This window comes from Siphateles boraxobius, unplaced genomic scaffold (genome assembly GCF_051911475.1).
Source record: "Siphateles boraxobius isolate OS27281-9 unplaced genomic scaffold, OSU_SipBor_1 16, whole genome shotgun sequence".
NCBI classification, from domain to species: Eukaryota; Metazoa; Chordata; class Actinopteri; order Cypriniformes; family Leuciscidae; genus Siphateles; species Siphateles boraxobius.
In genome coordinates, this window is record NW_027508766.1 from 5019125 (window position 1) to 5036956 (window position 17832).

The window sequence follows — 17832 nt, forward strand, 5'->3', positions numbered from 1 at the left end:
GAGAAAATACTACTAAGTGTTTTGGACCTTTGATGCATGTAAACCTGTTGTAGGAGACCAAAATAAAATTAGGAACCTTTAAAAATAGCATAATTGGGGCACTTTAAGAAATATATTAATCCCAACTTTTGAACAGTCAGTATAGATTTCTTTCTGACATGTAAAAATGTATTGCTAAAAAGAAACAAATTAAACAAGAAAAACTTGATGAGCCCTCTAATAGTTTAATCAGACAGAACATATGCTCCATCACTACTTCTATAACCAGCTGTTCAAGGGCAGGGCTCTGAACAGAAGTACTAAAATAACTCCAATCTGAAAACCATAGCACAGCATGCCAATATGAGACAACTGCAACCAACAAGGGAAATTTTTTTTAAAACAGATGAAATGAAGGCAGAAAGAAAACAAATTTTTCATCATGGAAGAGCACTCTATATGTGTGAGGATATAGGTGTGAAAGCAAACACTGCAACTCCTGCCTGAAAAAAAAGAGGAAACCACATACAGAAAGAGAACCTATATGGATGGCAGCGATCATAACTTAGTATGCAGTGTATTTATATATAGATGAGGGGGAAAAAGGGAGGGAAGGAAAATATAGCTTGATCTTAAAATAACAGCTGAAACAGCGTGTCCTCACCATTTCTTGGACTTCAGTTTAGGAGGAGGGTTCCGTGGGATAAGGAACAAAGCTCGCATGGGATGCATGTCACACAACGCTGAGGGAAAGAGCACAGAGATCAAACATGCTGATAAAAGACTCTTTCACCTAATTAACAAACTAACTGATTCAAGAGGTGACAACAATTCATGAACGAAAGTAGAGCAGTGACTGGGCCGCTGCTACACGCTGTCCGTGTGAGCGTGTAAGAGAGAGAATATGACTAAGTGTTGTGCTGCATAAGTTATGACAATGGAGTACAGATCGACCTCTGTTACTCTATTACTTCTTATGTTCAACTGGCAAAACAGGTATGGGAAAGAGGGATGTTTAGTATTACTGCTTGGCTTGTAAAATGTTTTAAATAAAATATTTTTTTTTTTAAATTGAAGAAAAAAAAAAACATTTACACTAAGGATGTTAACTATAATGAAAACTATAAAGTTTTAATGCTATGACAATAGGAAAGTCCACACAATAAATATAATAACAACAACATAGAGGAACGATATCATCATCATCTTTTTCAAAAAGTTTTTTCCAGCTGATGAATGATAAACAGAATCCACCCGACTCTAAATAGCTTGAGCATTTAATGCAGAAGACGATAACTGTGCTTGTAAGAAACAGAACGTTATAGCATACATCTACCCATTTGCATTTCAGACCAGAGTATGTGTGAGGGGTAAAGTGAAAGCAGTAACTGTGCAAACTTAAATATTCAACCCTTTTTTGAATATTCACTTAAAAACAGGAGCTGCTGCTGCTATCAGGGACTGATAGTTACTTTGTTCATATTAAGGTCTGGATCCACACTGTAATGTGAGGTTGCATCTGTAAACACACAGAGAGTGTACTTACGAGGTGCTCCTTCAGCCATCTCTATAGCGGTGATTCCCAGAGACCAGATATCACTCTGTTGTAAAATAAAATAAAATAAAGGTAATTTTTATTCAGGCAAAGTCAAACACTCACACAATCAATCAATACAAGGGGTGCAATAATAGGGATAGGTGGATTGAAATGGACAAATCCATACTTCCAATAATAATGTTGTATTAACAGGATCCTCACATAAAAATAAATCCAGTTTGAAGAAAAAAACACTAGTAAATAACCAATAAACAATGCAATTATTATTATACACTAACGTGCATCATGAGCTAAAAAGTGAAAAACAAAGAACTTTGCCAACAAACAGTAGTTTAGACTTAGAGGAACCATTTCTCTTCACAGACAATGCTATAGCCATTCAAACCAAACAAAGAGAAAAGTGTAGTATTCAGTATCACTTCTCTGAATTATTACCAAGCTAAATGTCACGTGTATTTTCTGTAGACAGGTTTTTATGGTAATTAATATTGCTTTAAATTTCACGAGTTGTTGATAGGCAATATAGTATTATTATTCTTGAACAAAAAACAAACAGTTAGTCCCATTTAAATGTTGATAACGGCTTTATAATGTTTAATTGATATAATTAAACATCCCCATTTTATCATCAGAATTCACAAAACCCTCTCCTTGTGATAGAGGCATGAGATAGAGGCTTTATGTGATCTCAACATGCCAGCCACCATGACAGAAGACCCTTTTAAGCAGCTAATTCTAGATCTCTCTGTTAAACTTATTGTAAAATATATTTGTCCATTAAGTACCAATTGTTTCTTAAGATTAAAGACAGAAAAATGCCTGCTGTACCTTTTAAAACAAAGACAATGTGACCCACACACAGATGTACACTACCATCCAAAAGTTTGAGGTCAATGAGATTGTTTAAAGAAATTTCAACAGCTTTCATGAACATCTTTCAAAATAAAAGTCTCGCATCAGAAAAAACATAGAATTAAACATAGATAAAAAGTCTGTTATTCATTTGACTGCACACATCGCAACCCACTCAAAACGGTCTTGTGACCCACTTTTGGTTGAGAAACACTGGTGTACATCAACAGTCAGAAGTTTTTACCCTGTAATCATAGGTGGAGTCAGGATTCTCATCACAGGCGATGACTTCTGGGGCCATCCAATACGGAGTGCCAATGAAAGTGTTTCTTCTGCCGACTGTGCGATCCAACTGAGCACTCACCCCAAAATCCACTACAGAAAGAGTGAGGAAAAAGGAAGCAATTAGGGTCTGCAATATTACATATGACATGTTTTGCTACAAAGTCTTATGAAACCCGTTTGCGCAGACAAATGTTTATTCTCATCTATGCTAATTCCTTCCTTCTAATACACAGACACACTCTTCCACTTAAGCCACACTCTCCCTCAGGTTGTGTTGTGTGAAGATATTTTTGTCGCGGTGTCAGGCCTATATTAATGAGCTTCAGTGCTTTGCTCTAGTTGTTAAAATATTCTCTAATCAGACAGGATATGGGCAAGACAACAGACACTCAAATTTTCATATTTTTGAACAAAATAGGGCTACACAAATCAAATATCGGTTACTGACCTAGTCTTTTTTTTTTTTTTGTCAAGCAAATATCCCACTCACCAAGTTTAACCTCTGCGTTCTCTGTAAGCAGTACATTCTGTCCCTTGATGTCTCTGTGGATGACTTTATGAGCATGGAGGTGAGAAAGACCCTGAGGAACAGAGAGACAGCGTTTACTAGCTGTGCAACATTACATATATAATTACATCAAACTAAAAGATAAAACTCAAGTAAGGCAGCAGTTAGGCATCATGTATCAGGCATGTAATGTGTATTGTTGAAGTCAGCATGAAACGAAAATTGAGATTGTCTTTTTTTCTATGTTGTGACATACAGGTTGCTGGAAGGGATGCATTATTGTCCCACACACTTGCAGGCACACATGCCATCAGTAAAGAGATGTCATTGCGAGGGGGAGGAGTTAAAGTTTTTGTTTAAAGACTACGAAGGCACGTGAATGAATAAAAAGAAATGATGCACACAGATAAATCATCAATAAGAATTGTCAATTTTGATTTCATGGTGACTTTAAGAGTCTTACTCTCAGTATCTCTCTGCAGATATAAGCGATCCAGTCTTCTTTCAGAGAGTTGCCCTTTGTGTTCTTCACCAAGTCTGTCACTGAGCCGGCACCACAAAACTCCATCACCAGCTAAACAAAAACACACATAAATGTACATATATGAAACTGCAAGCTGATAAAAGCCATTGTTTTCAAATCATCAAGGTCCATGACCTAGAAATATATTTTTCATGCTAAACCATTTCAGTTAATGGCAGACTATAGATGTATCTGATTACAGTGTCATAATGCAAGACTTTTAGCAGTTATGAGATCAGTTATAAGGTCAGGTGTCGATCAGGTTCAGAAGTCTGAGGAAGCACAGACCCAGAGCTGGTCGTCGTGTCCGGGCGGACTCTTCTTCACGAAAGCTCCGTAGTAGGTGGCAATGTTTCTATGGTGACTGTACTTCTTCAGCATGTTGATCTCAGCTTTAATCTCCTCCTCCTCTTCCTCAGTCACATCCATGACCTTTATGGCTGCCAGCTGGCCCGTTTTTACATGACGACCCTGTGACAGAAAGAATTTCAATAGCAAGTAGCTATTACAAATGGCTAATTTACTAATTTTATTTGTTAATACACCAAAATCAGGGTAGATACCACCATATTTAATTTAACATGAGCAAAAATGAGGCAGTAAAGCATAGAATTATGATGAAAACTGACAAAAATACACTGGTATTCACAAGTCTGTTTTTTTTAAAGAAATTGATACTTTTATTCAACAAGGGCAAATTAAATTGATCGCAATTGACAGCAAAGGCATTTATAATGTTACAAATGATTTATATTTCAAATAAATGCTGTTCATTGAACTTTCTATTCATCAAAAAAAATGTTTTTGCTTAAGCACCACAATCAGCATATTGATTTCTGAAAGATCATGTGACATTGAATGCTGGAGTAATGGCTGCTGGAAGTTCAGCTTTGCTGAATAAATTAGTTTAAAATATATTAAAATAGAAACAGTTATTTAGAATTTTAATTCTTATAATTTTTATTAAAAAAATTGACTTGGGGAGTATAAAAGAAGTCTTTCAAAAAAAAATCTCACATACCACAAACTTTGAATCCTAGTGTATGTATTTCCAAACAATTTTTTTGGGCTAGACAAATTATTAAATCCAAAAAAAGGTACATTATAGTATATTAATATATAACATATGGACTGTAAGTCTGTTTTTCACCACCTTGTACTTATTTGCATAATTACCCTACTAAATATATTGTGGTAAAAGCATGGTACTTTGAGAAATACCCTGAAAAGACACATAGTATACACTAGTCTACAAACTACATATTCAACCCAACACTAAAACTAAGCTAGGTAAACCATCTCACTGTCAACCCAAAAGCTAAACACATTCATACCACATCCCTTTATAAACTACAGTATACACTCATTATACATGACACACTATATCCTCACGACAGTCTATAAACGACACTGTATTTTCACGACATTTTCCAAACAATACAGCCTGAAGTACAAATTACACCCTACACACTCTTTAAAGGCCGCTTATGCCATACATTGCAATAATTACAGAGGCCTTTAGGGTTAAAATCACTATACGTCTGCAAGTATAATGACTTATTACACACTACATGTCATGTGGTTCCTTAAAAATGAAGAATTTATTTTTTGTCCATGTTAAAATACTCTCTCCTATCCCAACTTAATATGCAGACTATAAGAAAGTCATTTGTAGACCGATTTACCCAAAAAGTGTAAACATACCTGACTAACCGAAATGGCTTCACTGGACTTTATGTTTGACTGTGTTTGTAGATGAGGAGAGTTAAGGAAATCTGTTTGAAAACCAGTTGTTTTTCGAATTCCGTTTGGTGGCACTAATAGTACAGAAATTAAACAATTTAGCTTGAACCATTGAATTTATCTGCATTCATTCTGCTCTCCATTCATTCGGCTCTGTCAGCTTCGTCCCCTCATCCAGGCGTCTTAATCTCAACGGCGAGTATTGACAGGTCTGAGAACAGCTGCAGTGATCTGAGGTACTCTGTGTTATTGCACCACGCTGAGAGTGCAATGACATTCTCACACATGCGCTCACGTACACATGAACACAACTGCTTTAAACAACTTCTGTCCTCAGTTACTCATGTACCAGCAACCACTGAATCCATCTTCACTCTCGCACTCAAACACACATGGTGGTACATAACTCGATTTTTCTAAGAACACAAATTGGAGTTTTATTTATCATTCAATATGATAGCATTTACTCCTAACAAATATCGCCATTCCTCTTTCTCCTGCCCTCCATCTGTGGGTGCTTCTCAATATCCCTCCTCGTCTCCTCGCTCCTCTGTCCTCCATCCTATGACCCGGAAACCAATCAAGCACAGCCATCTTGGAGGACATCTCAATTCTCTAATTGCACCGCGAGGAGTCGAGGAGTGAGGAGTGAGGAGGCTTTCAGAGGAGTTATGAGCAAGGATACACAGGTGTATCCTATGTGGAAGTGTTTTATTGACTAAACGTGACGCACGTGTACATTCTCCTCCCCCTTCACATCGGTCACAATAATTTGAATTTATACTTTACCCTTGCTGTTTATATAAACTACACATCTCACATATTTCAACAGGGTATCTTGCTTTATTATTATTCATTATGAATTTCTTAAATAAACAAATTTCAACAACATAAGGGCAGATCCTTTGAGCGCTGCTGATGACGCTGTGAAGTGACGCTCGAGTGATCAAGTATTCCAATGTATAAAAAAAACTTTCATTCGATTCCTCCGTCCTCATTTTCTTTCCTTGCGTCCTTCCCTCACAACCTACAGGGGGAGGAGCTGAGACGCTAGGAAAGGAAGCGAGGAAAGGAAGCGAGGAAAGGAAACGAGGATGCACAAATAAGAAATGAGAAGCACCCAATATCTCACCTTGTACACTTGTCCGTAGGTGCCGTTGCCCACGACTTCCACCAGCTCAAAGATTCCTGCTGGGTCCTGACGGAGAGAAACAATTTTTAAGATCGTGAAATCATACAATCATGCAAACCCCCTAAAATAAAGACTGTAGACAGGAAATTCATTTGGATTTACGTACTTCAGTCCAATGACATTAAGACCCCAAAATACCTTAGAGGGTTAGACCAGAAACATCCTTTACTCAGGAATGTGAACGCAGATGCCAGAATTTGACCAACATGGTTGAACATTCTTTGATAATATGCGCTCTTACGTTGGCAAAGCAAACCTCAGGGGAAGGTAGAGGTACCTAGAGTTACTTAATTCTGTGACATTACAAAAAAGAAACTGTTCTCCATTTGGTATTTTAGTGTTGTTGTTTTTGTTTAGTTAAGACCAGTTATCAGATTTTATTTGTCAAAAGTCAATAAATAGTTAAATATTGACTTTTCACATCTTTTTAGAGGTGATATAAATCAAATCTAATAATTGGTCTGAACGGTTTTAACCTTTTCTCAAGAACGGTCTTAAATTTGACACATTTCATTAAAAAATGTGGTTAATGAAACCATTAAGCAACCAGGATATTTAAGACAAATCAGAATCAATAAATTCTTGACGAAACGGCAGATTTTTTCCTTATATTTTATGCTAATTTAGTTATGGCTCCCCTTGTGGCAATGCTGAGAATTGATAAATTGTGGTCGGGCATTTCAGTATGCATGAAATAGAGCTAGTATAGCAAGAAGTGACTGCATTTGTAACTTGCACTGGGAGTGTTTTGAACCTTATCAGTCAGAACTTCACTCTCTGTACTTTCTTATTGTCATTCTCAGTGTAAAATATAAGTCTACAATGACCAGGAAAGAAAATATTTCAAGGCCTAAACCAAGCTTATTTTTGGAGATCATTTTTCTCTCTTCGACGAGCAGCTCCCTTCTGGCTCATGATGGCAATGACAGAACCATTACCTGCTCAGCGATTGAGAACAAGACAAAGCGTTATGCTTTTACAAACCCCAAGGTTTAAAAAAGGAGTTGATGCTGCATTATCGTGTATTAAGACCCATTATGCAACTCTCAAGCAGCTTTATGCACCTCTTATGTGTGGCTTCAACTGGGGAGCGCAGCCAAAAACTAGAATGAGTAGAGGGTTAAAAACAGTGTGTGATTCAATATGGCCTCGGTACAGCTCTGTGGGTGGACAAGGGTAACGTTCTTCCTAGCTCTCACACACATACACACCATGATCATCTCACTCTCATCTGCCTCCAATAACTGCAATCTTTTTCCTCTCTCACTCTCTTCATCTACTTTTTATCTTTTCCTCTCTCTCTCTCCTCTCTCTCTCTCTATTAAAGAGATCTGGAGTGGTGAGCTGTAAGTGAGCAACATCCTCTTATGTGAAACATCAGTAAGAGGGCGAATGGAAATGAGAACAGACACAAACAGGATTAAAAAAATGAGCATTTATAACATAAAATAGCACATCATATCAAACCTAAATTTTAGTGCCCTTGTAATATTCAAACTGAGTTTACAAAGATCAAAGGAAATTAGTCTACACTCTAGAGAGAGCATCTATCTCAGAGAGAGAGAGAGAGAGATGACACATACGCAGGGAAATTAATAAATGAGCCGATGAATAAGATGATAAACAGATAATAAGACTTTCCCTGGAGAATACAGGGGGGCCTGTGGCTTTTCAAAAATTGTGAAACGAATGAATTTAAAATCAAAAAGGTAAATCTATCAAATGAGCCAGTTCAAAATCAAATTTTTTTTTAGGAGACAATTACTAATTATTTTTAGAGCACTTTGATCTTTAAAACTTTGCGACTTGTACAATCATAAACAGCTACACACAGCATAAAAGGTAATGTTCAAAAAAAATAAAATAGGTGTACTTTAACACAGGTAAAAGTAGCACGGCTAGACTACTTAGCAGTGTTGGGCAGTAGTGTCACTACTACTAGTTTAACTACATTTCTCAGAAGCATAGTGGTAGCGTCACTGTTTTCTGAATCGATAGCTGTTCAGGAGCGAAGCTTTTTTTTTTATCAAGTAGTGCGGTAGCATAAGCTACATTTTCCCAAGCATTTCTAAAGCTCAAGCTCAAATCGGAAATACAACTGCTAAGCACTGATGCTGGATCAGTAAGTGACGGAGACTTCTTCGTGTTTCACAGCGGTTGGCAACCATAGGACCATATGATTTCATTCCCGCAAAGAGGAAAACGGACGGAATTGCAGAATAAAAACCAATTTTACTGTATAACGCGGAATTTCACGGAATTCGTCAGATCTTGGATGAAAAGTAGGTCAGTAAACTTAAATAAAATCACGATATAGACTAGTGTCTGTGAATACTAAAACGCATAAAGACTATTTAAAAAGGAATCATGCATGTTCTGGGTGTCTCTGTGAATGAATGGAGCAGACGCACGGATTCATTTACCACACACACTGAAGTGCGCATGACGCTTGCGATGTTTTCAGCCTATGTGAGGACATTAATGGATGAACTTCATCTCATAGACTGTAAAAAGAAGATGGACGACGCCCCTTCATTCTCTTCCATTGGTGAAAACTGAAGCCCCGAAGTGCCTAATATGGCTCTGACAACTTGTGCAGATTTGGGACTTGCTTCTGCGCAGTAGTGAGCAGGAAGTAAAGCCGCAAAATAAAGGTCCCACGCTCACTCTCGCAGAAACCTTTAGTGCAGTTCACTGCAGAACAACTCATTATGTCAGTGTGAAATAAACAGTTATGGACATGTAGAAATTAAAGCTGAAGCTCCAATCTCCTCCTGAAAATCCCCAAAAAAGTCTGTTGGTGCCTAAGTCACTACTTCGGCCCAGTCCCAATATCCGCACTTCCGCCCTTGTGCCCCTCAATGCGCGTTCTCACTAAGGGGTGCAAGACCGTTGGGTGTCCAGATCCTCTAATGTTGTTCTCCAGGGGTGATCATCAGCGCACTTAATGCAGCCCTTTCGCAAGTGCGCATCAGACCTCACTTTGCTATAGGCTATTACCCAGAATCCTTGTAGTGTCGTGACGTTTCAAACAGCTGACCAATGGGGGAGCAAAACGGTTGCTATGGTGCTGGTCGGCAGCGGGAAAACCCAGAAGAAAAAGGAAGCCGGCAAGTGGACAAACAAATGGAGAAGAAATTTCTTTTTAATTGCAAGTGAAAATAGTTTTTTTTTTTATCAGAATATGAGCGATAAATAACATAATACATGATGATACAATGATTTCACTTTCTTTTGTCAGGGTCCGACGAGCTAACTTTCAATTTTATAAAGTTCATGGCAGAGAATGAGCACGGGCACAGAAATGCTTCTAGCCAGGGATATGAGCAAGTTAACATGGCCATAACATGAGCAGACAAGTTTGTTATTGGAAAGTGTTTGCTCTCCTGATCACAACAGAAGTGACGTAGATAGTGACCAAGCGGCAAAATTCTAATCTGAGAAATGAAGCCTACCCGGAAGTGCGAAAAACGGCAATACATCGAAAATCCGCTAGGGGATAAAATGTCCGTTTTCACAGCATAAATTCATGTATTTACAGGTTGGTCCCATGGACTTTTATTGTATTTTTCGATAGGTTCCGAGTACCTGAAAACTGTGAGGGGGTTGAATTTTTTTCTAACTCGTTAGTTTAGACCGTATTTAGATATAAAACGTATAACAAATAAGGGCGTGGTTAACTTTGACTGACAGCTTGATTGACAGGCTGATAACGGGCTGCGCCGAGTGGAATTACTGAAATTTGACGTCTGACACAACACATCATACCACCTCTGTATCCTTTCTGAACATTTGTATTGAAATATCGTACATAAAATGGGTTGCTCTTCTATAAACTGCACTAACCGACACTGTAGGAGTAACGTTACTTCGATCCATTTTTCCCGGCAAGTGACATTTCACGTAGTTCGCACTATTTAGCATCAATGTATGTGGGCAGTGGCACTGCAACAGTTAGCATTAAATCGCCTCAGATAAGTTAGGGTCCGAGGTACTTTACCTATGGTTATACTTATAACTGACGTTTGAAACACTGTAAATGCGTCTGCCAACTGAATAATATAATATAATATAGCCGAATTTCCAAAGCTGTTCTCATTACCTATATTATTTTTGTCAGAAAATAGAACAAATAGCTATGATATATAGTGAATGACTAACTTTTTTTATATGTAAAATTATTAAATTATCTGAATTAAGAGAGTTCGGGAACTGGGTGAAAGCTCTGTGATAGTGAGTTTAACAAGTGATAAGCACAAGAAAAGAAAGGAAATTAAAATGGTCAAACAAAACTCTTAAATATAAAAAAGAGAAGCAGATAAATGACAATTCCGTGGAAAAAAAAAACTGGCGCGCGCGCTCAACACGTGAATGTGCTGCTGCTCGTCTCAGCCATTCACTGAACAAGTTAGACGCAGAGAGAGTGACGGCAGGGAGAAAGCAAGAGCTCGCGCTCGCAGAACAGTACTGGCAACATCTGGAGGTTCCTGAGGTTTCTCTAAAAAGTCGCTAGATTTGTCGATAGTCGCTTTTTTGAAAAAAATGTCGCTAAAGGGGTCTGAAAAGTCGTTAAAATAGTGAAAAAGGCGCTAAGTTGGCAACACTGCCTAGTCTGCCAGTCGTTCTTATAACGTTACAGATAGCTGTGGCTGCCAATGCTTGGCTCAATCTCACACAAAGCCCGCCCTTTTAACCATATATGGATTGGCCAGAAGGTGGGCGGGGTTAGGATTTCCCAAGATTTTCAAAGATGGCGCAGCCCATAGCCCCCATTAAGGGCCTCAAAATCGTTATTCAGAGAGTCTATGGGTGACGTCACAGACTTTCAACAAGTGTCCACTTCGAGGAAGACCTTAGGGCGTAGTGTGTATATTGGCACAAGGCCTTCGTTTAGAAGAAGCTGTCAATCAGGGTTTTATTAATCAGTAAAATGGTTTTATTGAAACCGTTTTATTGATCACTGAGATAGCATTGACCTGGAATGAAGTTGGTTCAACATAAAAATTAAATTTGGAAAAATAGCTTAGATGTAGTAAACTACTTTTGCCATATTGCTGTAGCTTAGCTTGCTAAATTTCCCAGTATGGTAGCTTCAGTGTAGTGAAGCTACATTTTATGTAGAGTAACTGCTAGCTTAGCTCACTACATTTTCCAAGTAGCTTACCCAACACTGCTACTTAGTATCTGCTACATAACATACTTAAAGGGATAGTTCACCCAAAAAAATTTAATTCTTTCATTAATTAGGCTACTCACCCTCATGTCGTTCCAAACCGGCAATTATTCACATACAGTATAACATTTTTTTTTTGGGGTGAACTTCCCCTTTAAGGTTGAAAAACAAAAACAGCTAGGAAATATTCAGAACAGCATGCAGCTATCTGACAGGAAGATGAAGCCAGTAGACACTAAAGTAATACCCATCAGAGCCAGCCTACGTTATCAATATTTAAGCGTTACTAGATCAAGTTACATCATTAACCTGCAACCTAATGAATACAGATACCAACAAACATTAATAAATATTCTCTCCCTGCCAATGTACGGCAAACATCTGGCTTTAGGCACACGTGTACTTCAGCTGGTTTATTTTGATCAGTCAATGACAAGCTTCTGTTACATTTTGTAAAGTACAGTATAGCAGATTTTTCGAGTCATCATGACATGCATATTCATTAGTTTAACCAATATCTTACATCACTACTATTTGATATTTTGGTTTCTGTTAAGATGACATTAGCATTTATGTCGCATTTACATAAGCAACCTTACCCAACTGTCAAATGGGTTGCTATTATGGTTATGTAACAAGTGTGCCGCACAAGTCCTGATAAGTGATCCAAAACGTTTCGATCGCCCCCAGGTGGTTGGTCTCTGTATAGGTCATAAACCCAGCCCTCTTCATGTAATCTAATGGCCTGTGAGACAAACTAAATCAATTTCCACTTCAAATACATTTTTTGTGGTTTCTGTATTTTAAGGTAGTTTGGTTTTAGTTAGTCATTTGATGTTATAAAAAACGGGAGTGAGACGTCATGATTCTCTGTGCGAAGTAGCCACTGAAGCACAAACAGATTTTTTTTCAGGATTTTCAATAGGAGTTTGGAGCTTTCTTTTCTACATGTCCATAACGGTTTATTTCACACTGACATGAGTTGTTCTGCAGTAAACTGTACTAACCGATTCTGCGGGGGTGTGGGTGGGGTGGGGCCTTGATACCTCGGCTCCACTTCATACTTCTCCACTCTCACTACTGCGCAGACTCGGGTCCCGAGTTCACTTACTGCACAGACTCGGGTCCCGAGTTCACTTACTGCACAGACTCGGGTCCCGAGTTCACTTACTGCACAGACTCGGGTCCCGAGTTCACTTACTGCACAGACTCGGGTCCCGAGTTCACTTACTGCACAGACTCGGGTCCCGAGTTCACTTACTGCACAGACTCGGGTCCCGAGTTCACTTACTGCACAGACTCGGGTCCCGAATCAGCGCAAGATTGGGACATTGGCGGCTTCACTTTTCTACAATGAAAAAGAATGAAGGTGTGTCGTCCATCTTTTTTTACAGTCTATATTATGTAATAATAGACTAATTTAAATACATGACTTTACAAAATTCAGGCACCAACAAATAACTTCACCTGCTTCTGTGCCAAGTTTGATGCTCTGGCAAGTCAATGTTATTTAAAAGTGATCCTTACAAGAACTGAAACTGAGATGACCACAGGTGAAAAACAATACAACGAAACTACAAAACACCCCAGTCGTGTGCGATTCTAGCTAGAGGGCCACATGTAAGGCAGAACTCTTGAGATAGTCTAAATGTATTTTGCTCGCCTAAATGTGCATCTACACTGTATGTGGGTGTTATATAGGACAGCTATCAAACAATGAGCTTAAGTGAATCATCATCCTCTTTCTCTCTCTCTCTCTCTCTAGGGGAAATATCACACACATCACACCCTGGGAGAGCCGTGCCCAGGAACTCACTGTACCAACACACAAGAGATATAGAGTTACGGCCAGAGCTCTAACATTTATGGCATAACCACACTAACACAGGTAACTGCTGAAGTGTCAAGAGGATGGAGTCCTGTCGTGTTTATGTCCAGTCCGCAAGGTTCAAAGCAGTTGTTTAGGAAGGACGCATACCTCAATAAACTATTAAAAACATTTTTGTTCATTGAAATAAAGCTGTAAAAAATATATATAAATATTAGATGAAAAAAAACTGTTTTAAAATTGGAAATTTTGCCAACTAAATGATTGGAGAAGTCTGGCATAGATAGAGTTACTGTATGACATTTTGATAAACTAAGTGAAATACTTTTAATTTAATTAATTTATTTATTTATTTAAGTTATGGCCATGTTAATTTAATTTAAATTTACTTTTCAATTGGAAATAAAAACCTAAAACAGAAAAATATAAAATTTTAACCTAAATAGTAATACAACTGACAAAAGCACATAAAATATTATACTAAAAGTAAAATTTTCTTTTTTTTTCAGGTTGACATGTTACCTTATCTATATGCAGGAATTCACCTAATTAGTGAGCATAATAAGCCCTAAGACACTGGATTAGCCACCTGCTAACATACTACTAAGATAGATGACTAGATTAGCCTTCTGCTTGCACATTAAATACACAGACTATTTATAATATATAACATAATATGCCAGCTATTCTAAGGTTAATGTGCAAACTAGTGCAAAGATTTGGGGTCAGTAAGATTTTTTAAAATAAATTAATACTTTTCATTCAGCAAAGATGCATTAAATTGAGCCAATGTGACAGTAAATTCATTAACAATGTTACAAATATTTATTTCTATTCATCACAGAATCCTGCAAAAAACAACAACTTAGTTTTCTATTAAAAACAAGAGAGGTTTTAAATAGTAAAAATATTTCACAAGTTTTAATGTATTTCTGATTTAAATAAATGCTGCCTTGGTGAACATGAACCTTGAAAAATATTCCAAAATCTTACTGACCGTCACTGACAGAGTGCATTAGGTAGGTCATTTGTTGCTAAAATGCTATTTTAGCTGATTTCCTGCTAAAATAGACTTTGGTAAAGGATTATCATCTTCTTGCCATAAAGTCTGGATTAAATGTCAAGATAATAATCTGCCCACTTCTCCATACTACGTGGGCAACTAATTTTCTCCCCTCACAAAATGGACTCAATCGTCGCTGTAAACAACATCAAATGTATCCATTAACTGAGCCGTTCCAGCATATGGCCAGAAGGGAATGCTAAGTTTTGTTTGTTTGTTTTTTTTTAAACTAAGACGCCAAGCCATTAAAAAAAAACAGTATTGTATGTAAACATGGTGAGTGATGATGGCCTAAATGTAAAGTTGCATTAATGTTTTGCAGGGCATTCCCCATTCAACAAGGGAGATATTCTAAGATTACAGAGGAAGCCTATTCAATGTCAACACTCATTTGCAAGGTAAGTTAGGCCCTCCCAAACCACAAATGTGTGTGTGTGTGTGTGTGTGTGTGTGTGTGTGTGTGTGTGTGTGTGTGTGTGTGTGTGTGTGTGTGTGTGTGTGTGTGTGTGATAAAGACCTAGACTTACACACACACAAATACATAAACACTCCAGGCCTTGATTACCGGTATTAGGCTATATTACACACAATACAGACCCAAGACTCATTGAAAATTGAAATAATCAATAACGAGCTAGTAAACATTCAAGATCGTTATTAAAAGCTCGTTGATGTAAATATTTTCCTCATAACCATAATATCGGTATAGATCATACTGTTATGGATTTGTTTGGGTGTGAAGGCCTCTGGCAGGTGCAGGCAGGTGAACAACACACACTCACCCGCAGGGCGGCCAGGTCGATGTCATCCAGACTCCGCGTAGGTGCGTTTTCTGACATTTTTACAGCGATTCAGGAGAAAATTCAAAATATGTACTCCAAAACTGCAGCGGTATTTTTATTTTATCAGTATATTTCTTTCAATGGACAGTTCAGAAAAACTTGTGAGGTCCCCGGAGAAACATTTGTCTCGTCCCCGCCGCGACCAGTTTAACCGACAACAGCTGCAGGATTTCTGACCATAAAATGTTTGTTTCTTCTTTATCGGAGAACAAAATGTTCTTTAAGGCAAGTGTTCGAGAAATGCCTAGCGAACATGTAACTGCTATCGATGATAAAGGCTGAGGTTGAGCCTATAATCCTGAAGACTGCATGGCAAGATTTACATGAGCTTGAATCAGATGTGCCACACTGCACTCCGTCTCTACACTCATTTTGGCAGCACTGCGTAAGTTAAGCCAAGCCTACCTCAGTCAAAGCAGTAGAATAATATATACACGAGCAGTATAAATCACAAAATATGTAAATAAAGAGGCAGAACTTCAAGAGAAGTCAAAAGCCGAGCTCCAAAACAGCGGCGCTCGCTCGTGATATCCGCGTCAATCAGCCACAGCCGTCATGTTACGGCGCAACCCACGCACACGCCTTAAACGAGATTTCTGTGTGGATTTCGATGTCACTGTTCGGCTCAGTTAATGTCCACAGTTTTTAAAAGTCTCAACAATGTGTCTCGGATTGAAATACACGGTCCTGATGTCAAAAACAAGAAGTGTTTACGTCGAACAAAATTCCGCCCGCCTGGCAAACTTTCATTCCCTCCTGATGTCAGTCAGCGGCACCTCCCGGTTGTGCGCAAAACCTCCGACGATTTGTTGGAGAGAAAGAAAGGGAGAAGAACGGGAAATCAGAAACAGCACCTTGTTTTCAGGCCGGACCCTTTAAGGCAGTGACTCGTCACGATGCATAACGTTACATATTATTATTATTATTATTAAGATATTTGTAAAACGAGTCGCCTCGTGTATAAACTTTGTCCTTTTGCTATAATCTCGTTTGTTTTCGTGGGTCAGATTGAACTTCTCTCTCCTGTGTTGGTATGATCCTATTCCTACTTCTGCTGTTGTCGGGCTGTGACGTCCCTCCTCTGCAAGAATACACTGTTTTCCAGCCACTTTATTTTTTCCCCTCCCCTACACTTTTTCACTCCCGTCTTCCTGTACTGTTTGACTGAATTGCTACGGTGCTACAACAGGGACAAACTTCCCGAATAAGCTAGTTACAATGGAGACCGGTGGTACCGGGATAGTACCTCAATAAATATAGCAGAACATAAAAATAATAATAACTATAGCAGAACATAATCACACAAGCTGTTTTTTGTAATTGTTTTTAGGCTTTATATTGACTTCGCCTTTATACTAAGCAATGTTCTCAAAAACGTACATAAGCCTAACTCTCACACTTTAACAATTTTCTAATTTAAGACATACTTTAGTGTTTTTATTGAAGGGATAGTTCATCTAGAAAAATAATAATAATAATATTAACATTCATCATTTGCCCTCATGTCCCTCTTGACCTTCTGTGGAACACGAAAGATAGTGGTCACCATAACAACATTCTTTAAAATATTTTCTATTTTGTTCCGCATAAGAAAAGTCATAGAATCACATGAGAGTTTTTTTTATAGATCATTTGGTTGAGCTAGTTCAAAATATATATATATTATCATTTACTTTCCTTCTAAAAAAAGGTCTTAATTTACTTAATTCACTTTATTTACTTAAATTCTTCTGTTTCCGTTGTGTTTGTTTTTTGGCTCTTTAAAGTGACCTTGAGTTTAAGAAAGGTGCTGTATGAATAATTGAACTTTGTTGGCTGGTCCTGACAATGTTGGTTATTTCAGGCTTTACTACATGTGTGGGACTAATTGATCCTCACAATAGGCAAAACTTCACACACACACACACACACACACACACACACACACACACGCACGCGCGCGCGCGCACGCACGCACGCACGCACACACTCTCTCTCTCTCTCTCTCTCTCTCTCTCTCTCTCTCTCTCTCTCTCTCTCAAACAACTAGGGGTTAAAAGGATCGTTGCTGATCAATTTCGAGTTTAACCGCAATTATAATTTGCACATGTTTTGTCTTGCTAGTTAACATATTCAATAGATTTTAAAAAACATTCCAGCACTAGAAGAGGCAAGAGAATTTGATTCGGTTACCTGTGCGCCCAGCCGCACACACCCGAGGCGCGCACACAGAGAGAGAGAGGCGCGCACACAGAGAGAGAGACAGGCGCGGTTCTTAGCGTGCAAACTCCGAACTGATTCCTCCAC

The 17832-nt window shown here is 38.3% G+C and overlaps 1 protein-coding gene across 15 annotated transcripts in view; it reads right to left on the reverse strand.

Annotated features, from left to right (window-relative positions):
• Positions 1-16672, reverse strand: part of mink1 (misshapen-like kinase 1) — a 44638-nt gene extending 27966 nt beyond the window's left edge. For 9 of the 15 annotated variants that reach the window (XM_077231287.1, XM_077231285.1, XM_077231283.1 and 6 more), the window contains exons 1-8: positions 15487-16672; positions 6581-6646; positions 3994-4176; positions 3646-3756; positions 3165-3255; positions 2634-2764; positions 1526-1580; positions 644-722 (exon numbers count right to left, since the gene is read on the reverse strand). In XM_077231287.1, coding sequence (XP_077087402.1) covers positions 644-722; positions 1526-1580; positions 2634-2764; positions 3165-3255; positions 3646-3756; positions 3994-4176; positions 6581-6646; positions 15487-15543 — 773 coding nt within the window. In that variant the 5' untranslated portion in view covers positions 15544-16672. The remainder of the gene's footprint in view (positions 1-643; positions 723-1525; positions 1581-2633; positions 2765-3164; positions 3256-3645; positions 3757-3993; positions 4177-6580; positions 6647-15486) is intronic. The other 6 variants (XR_013204136.1, XM_077231289.1, XM_077231288.1 and 3 more) reach the window with 1 other exon arrangement.
• Positions 16673-17832: the final 1160 nt, after the last annotated feature.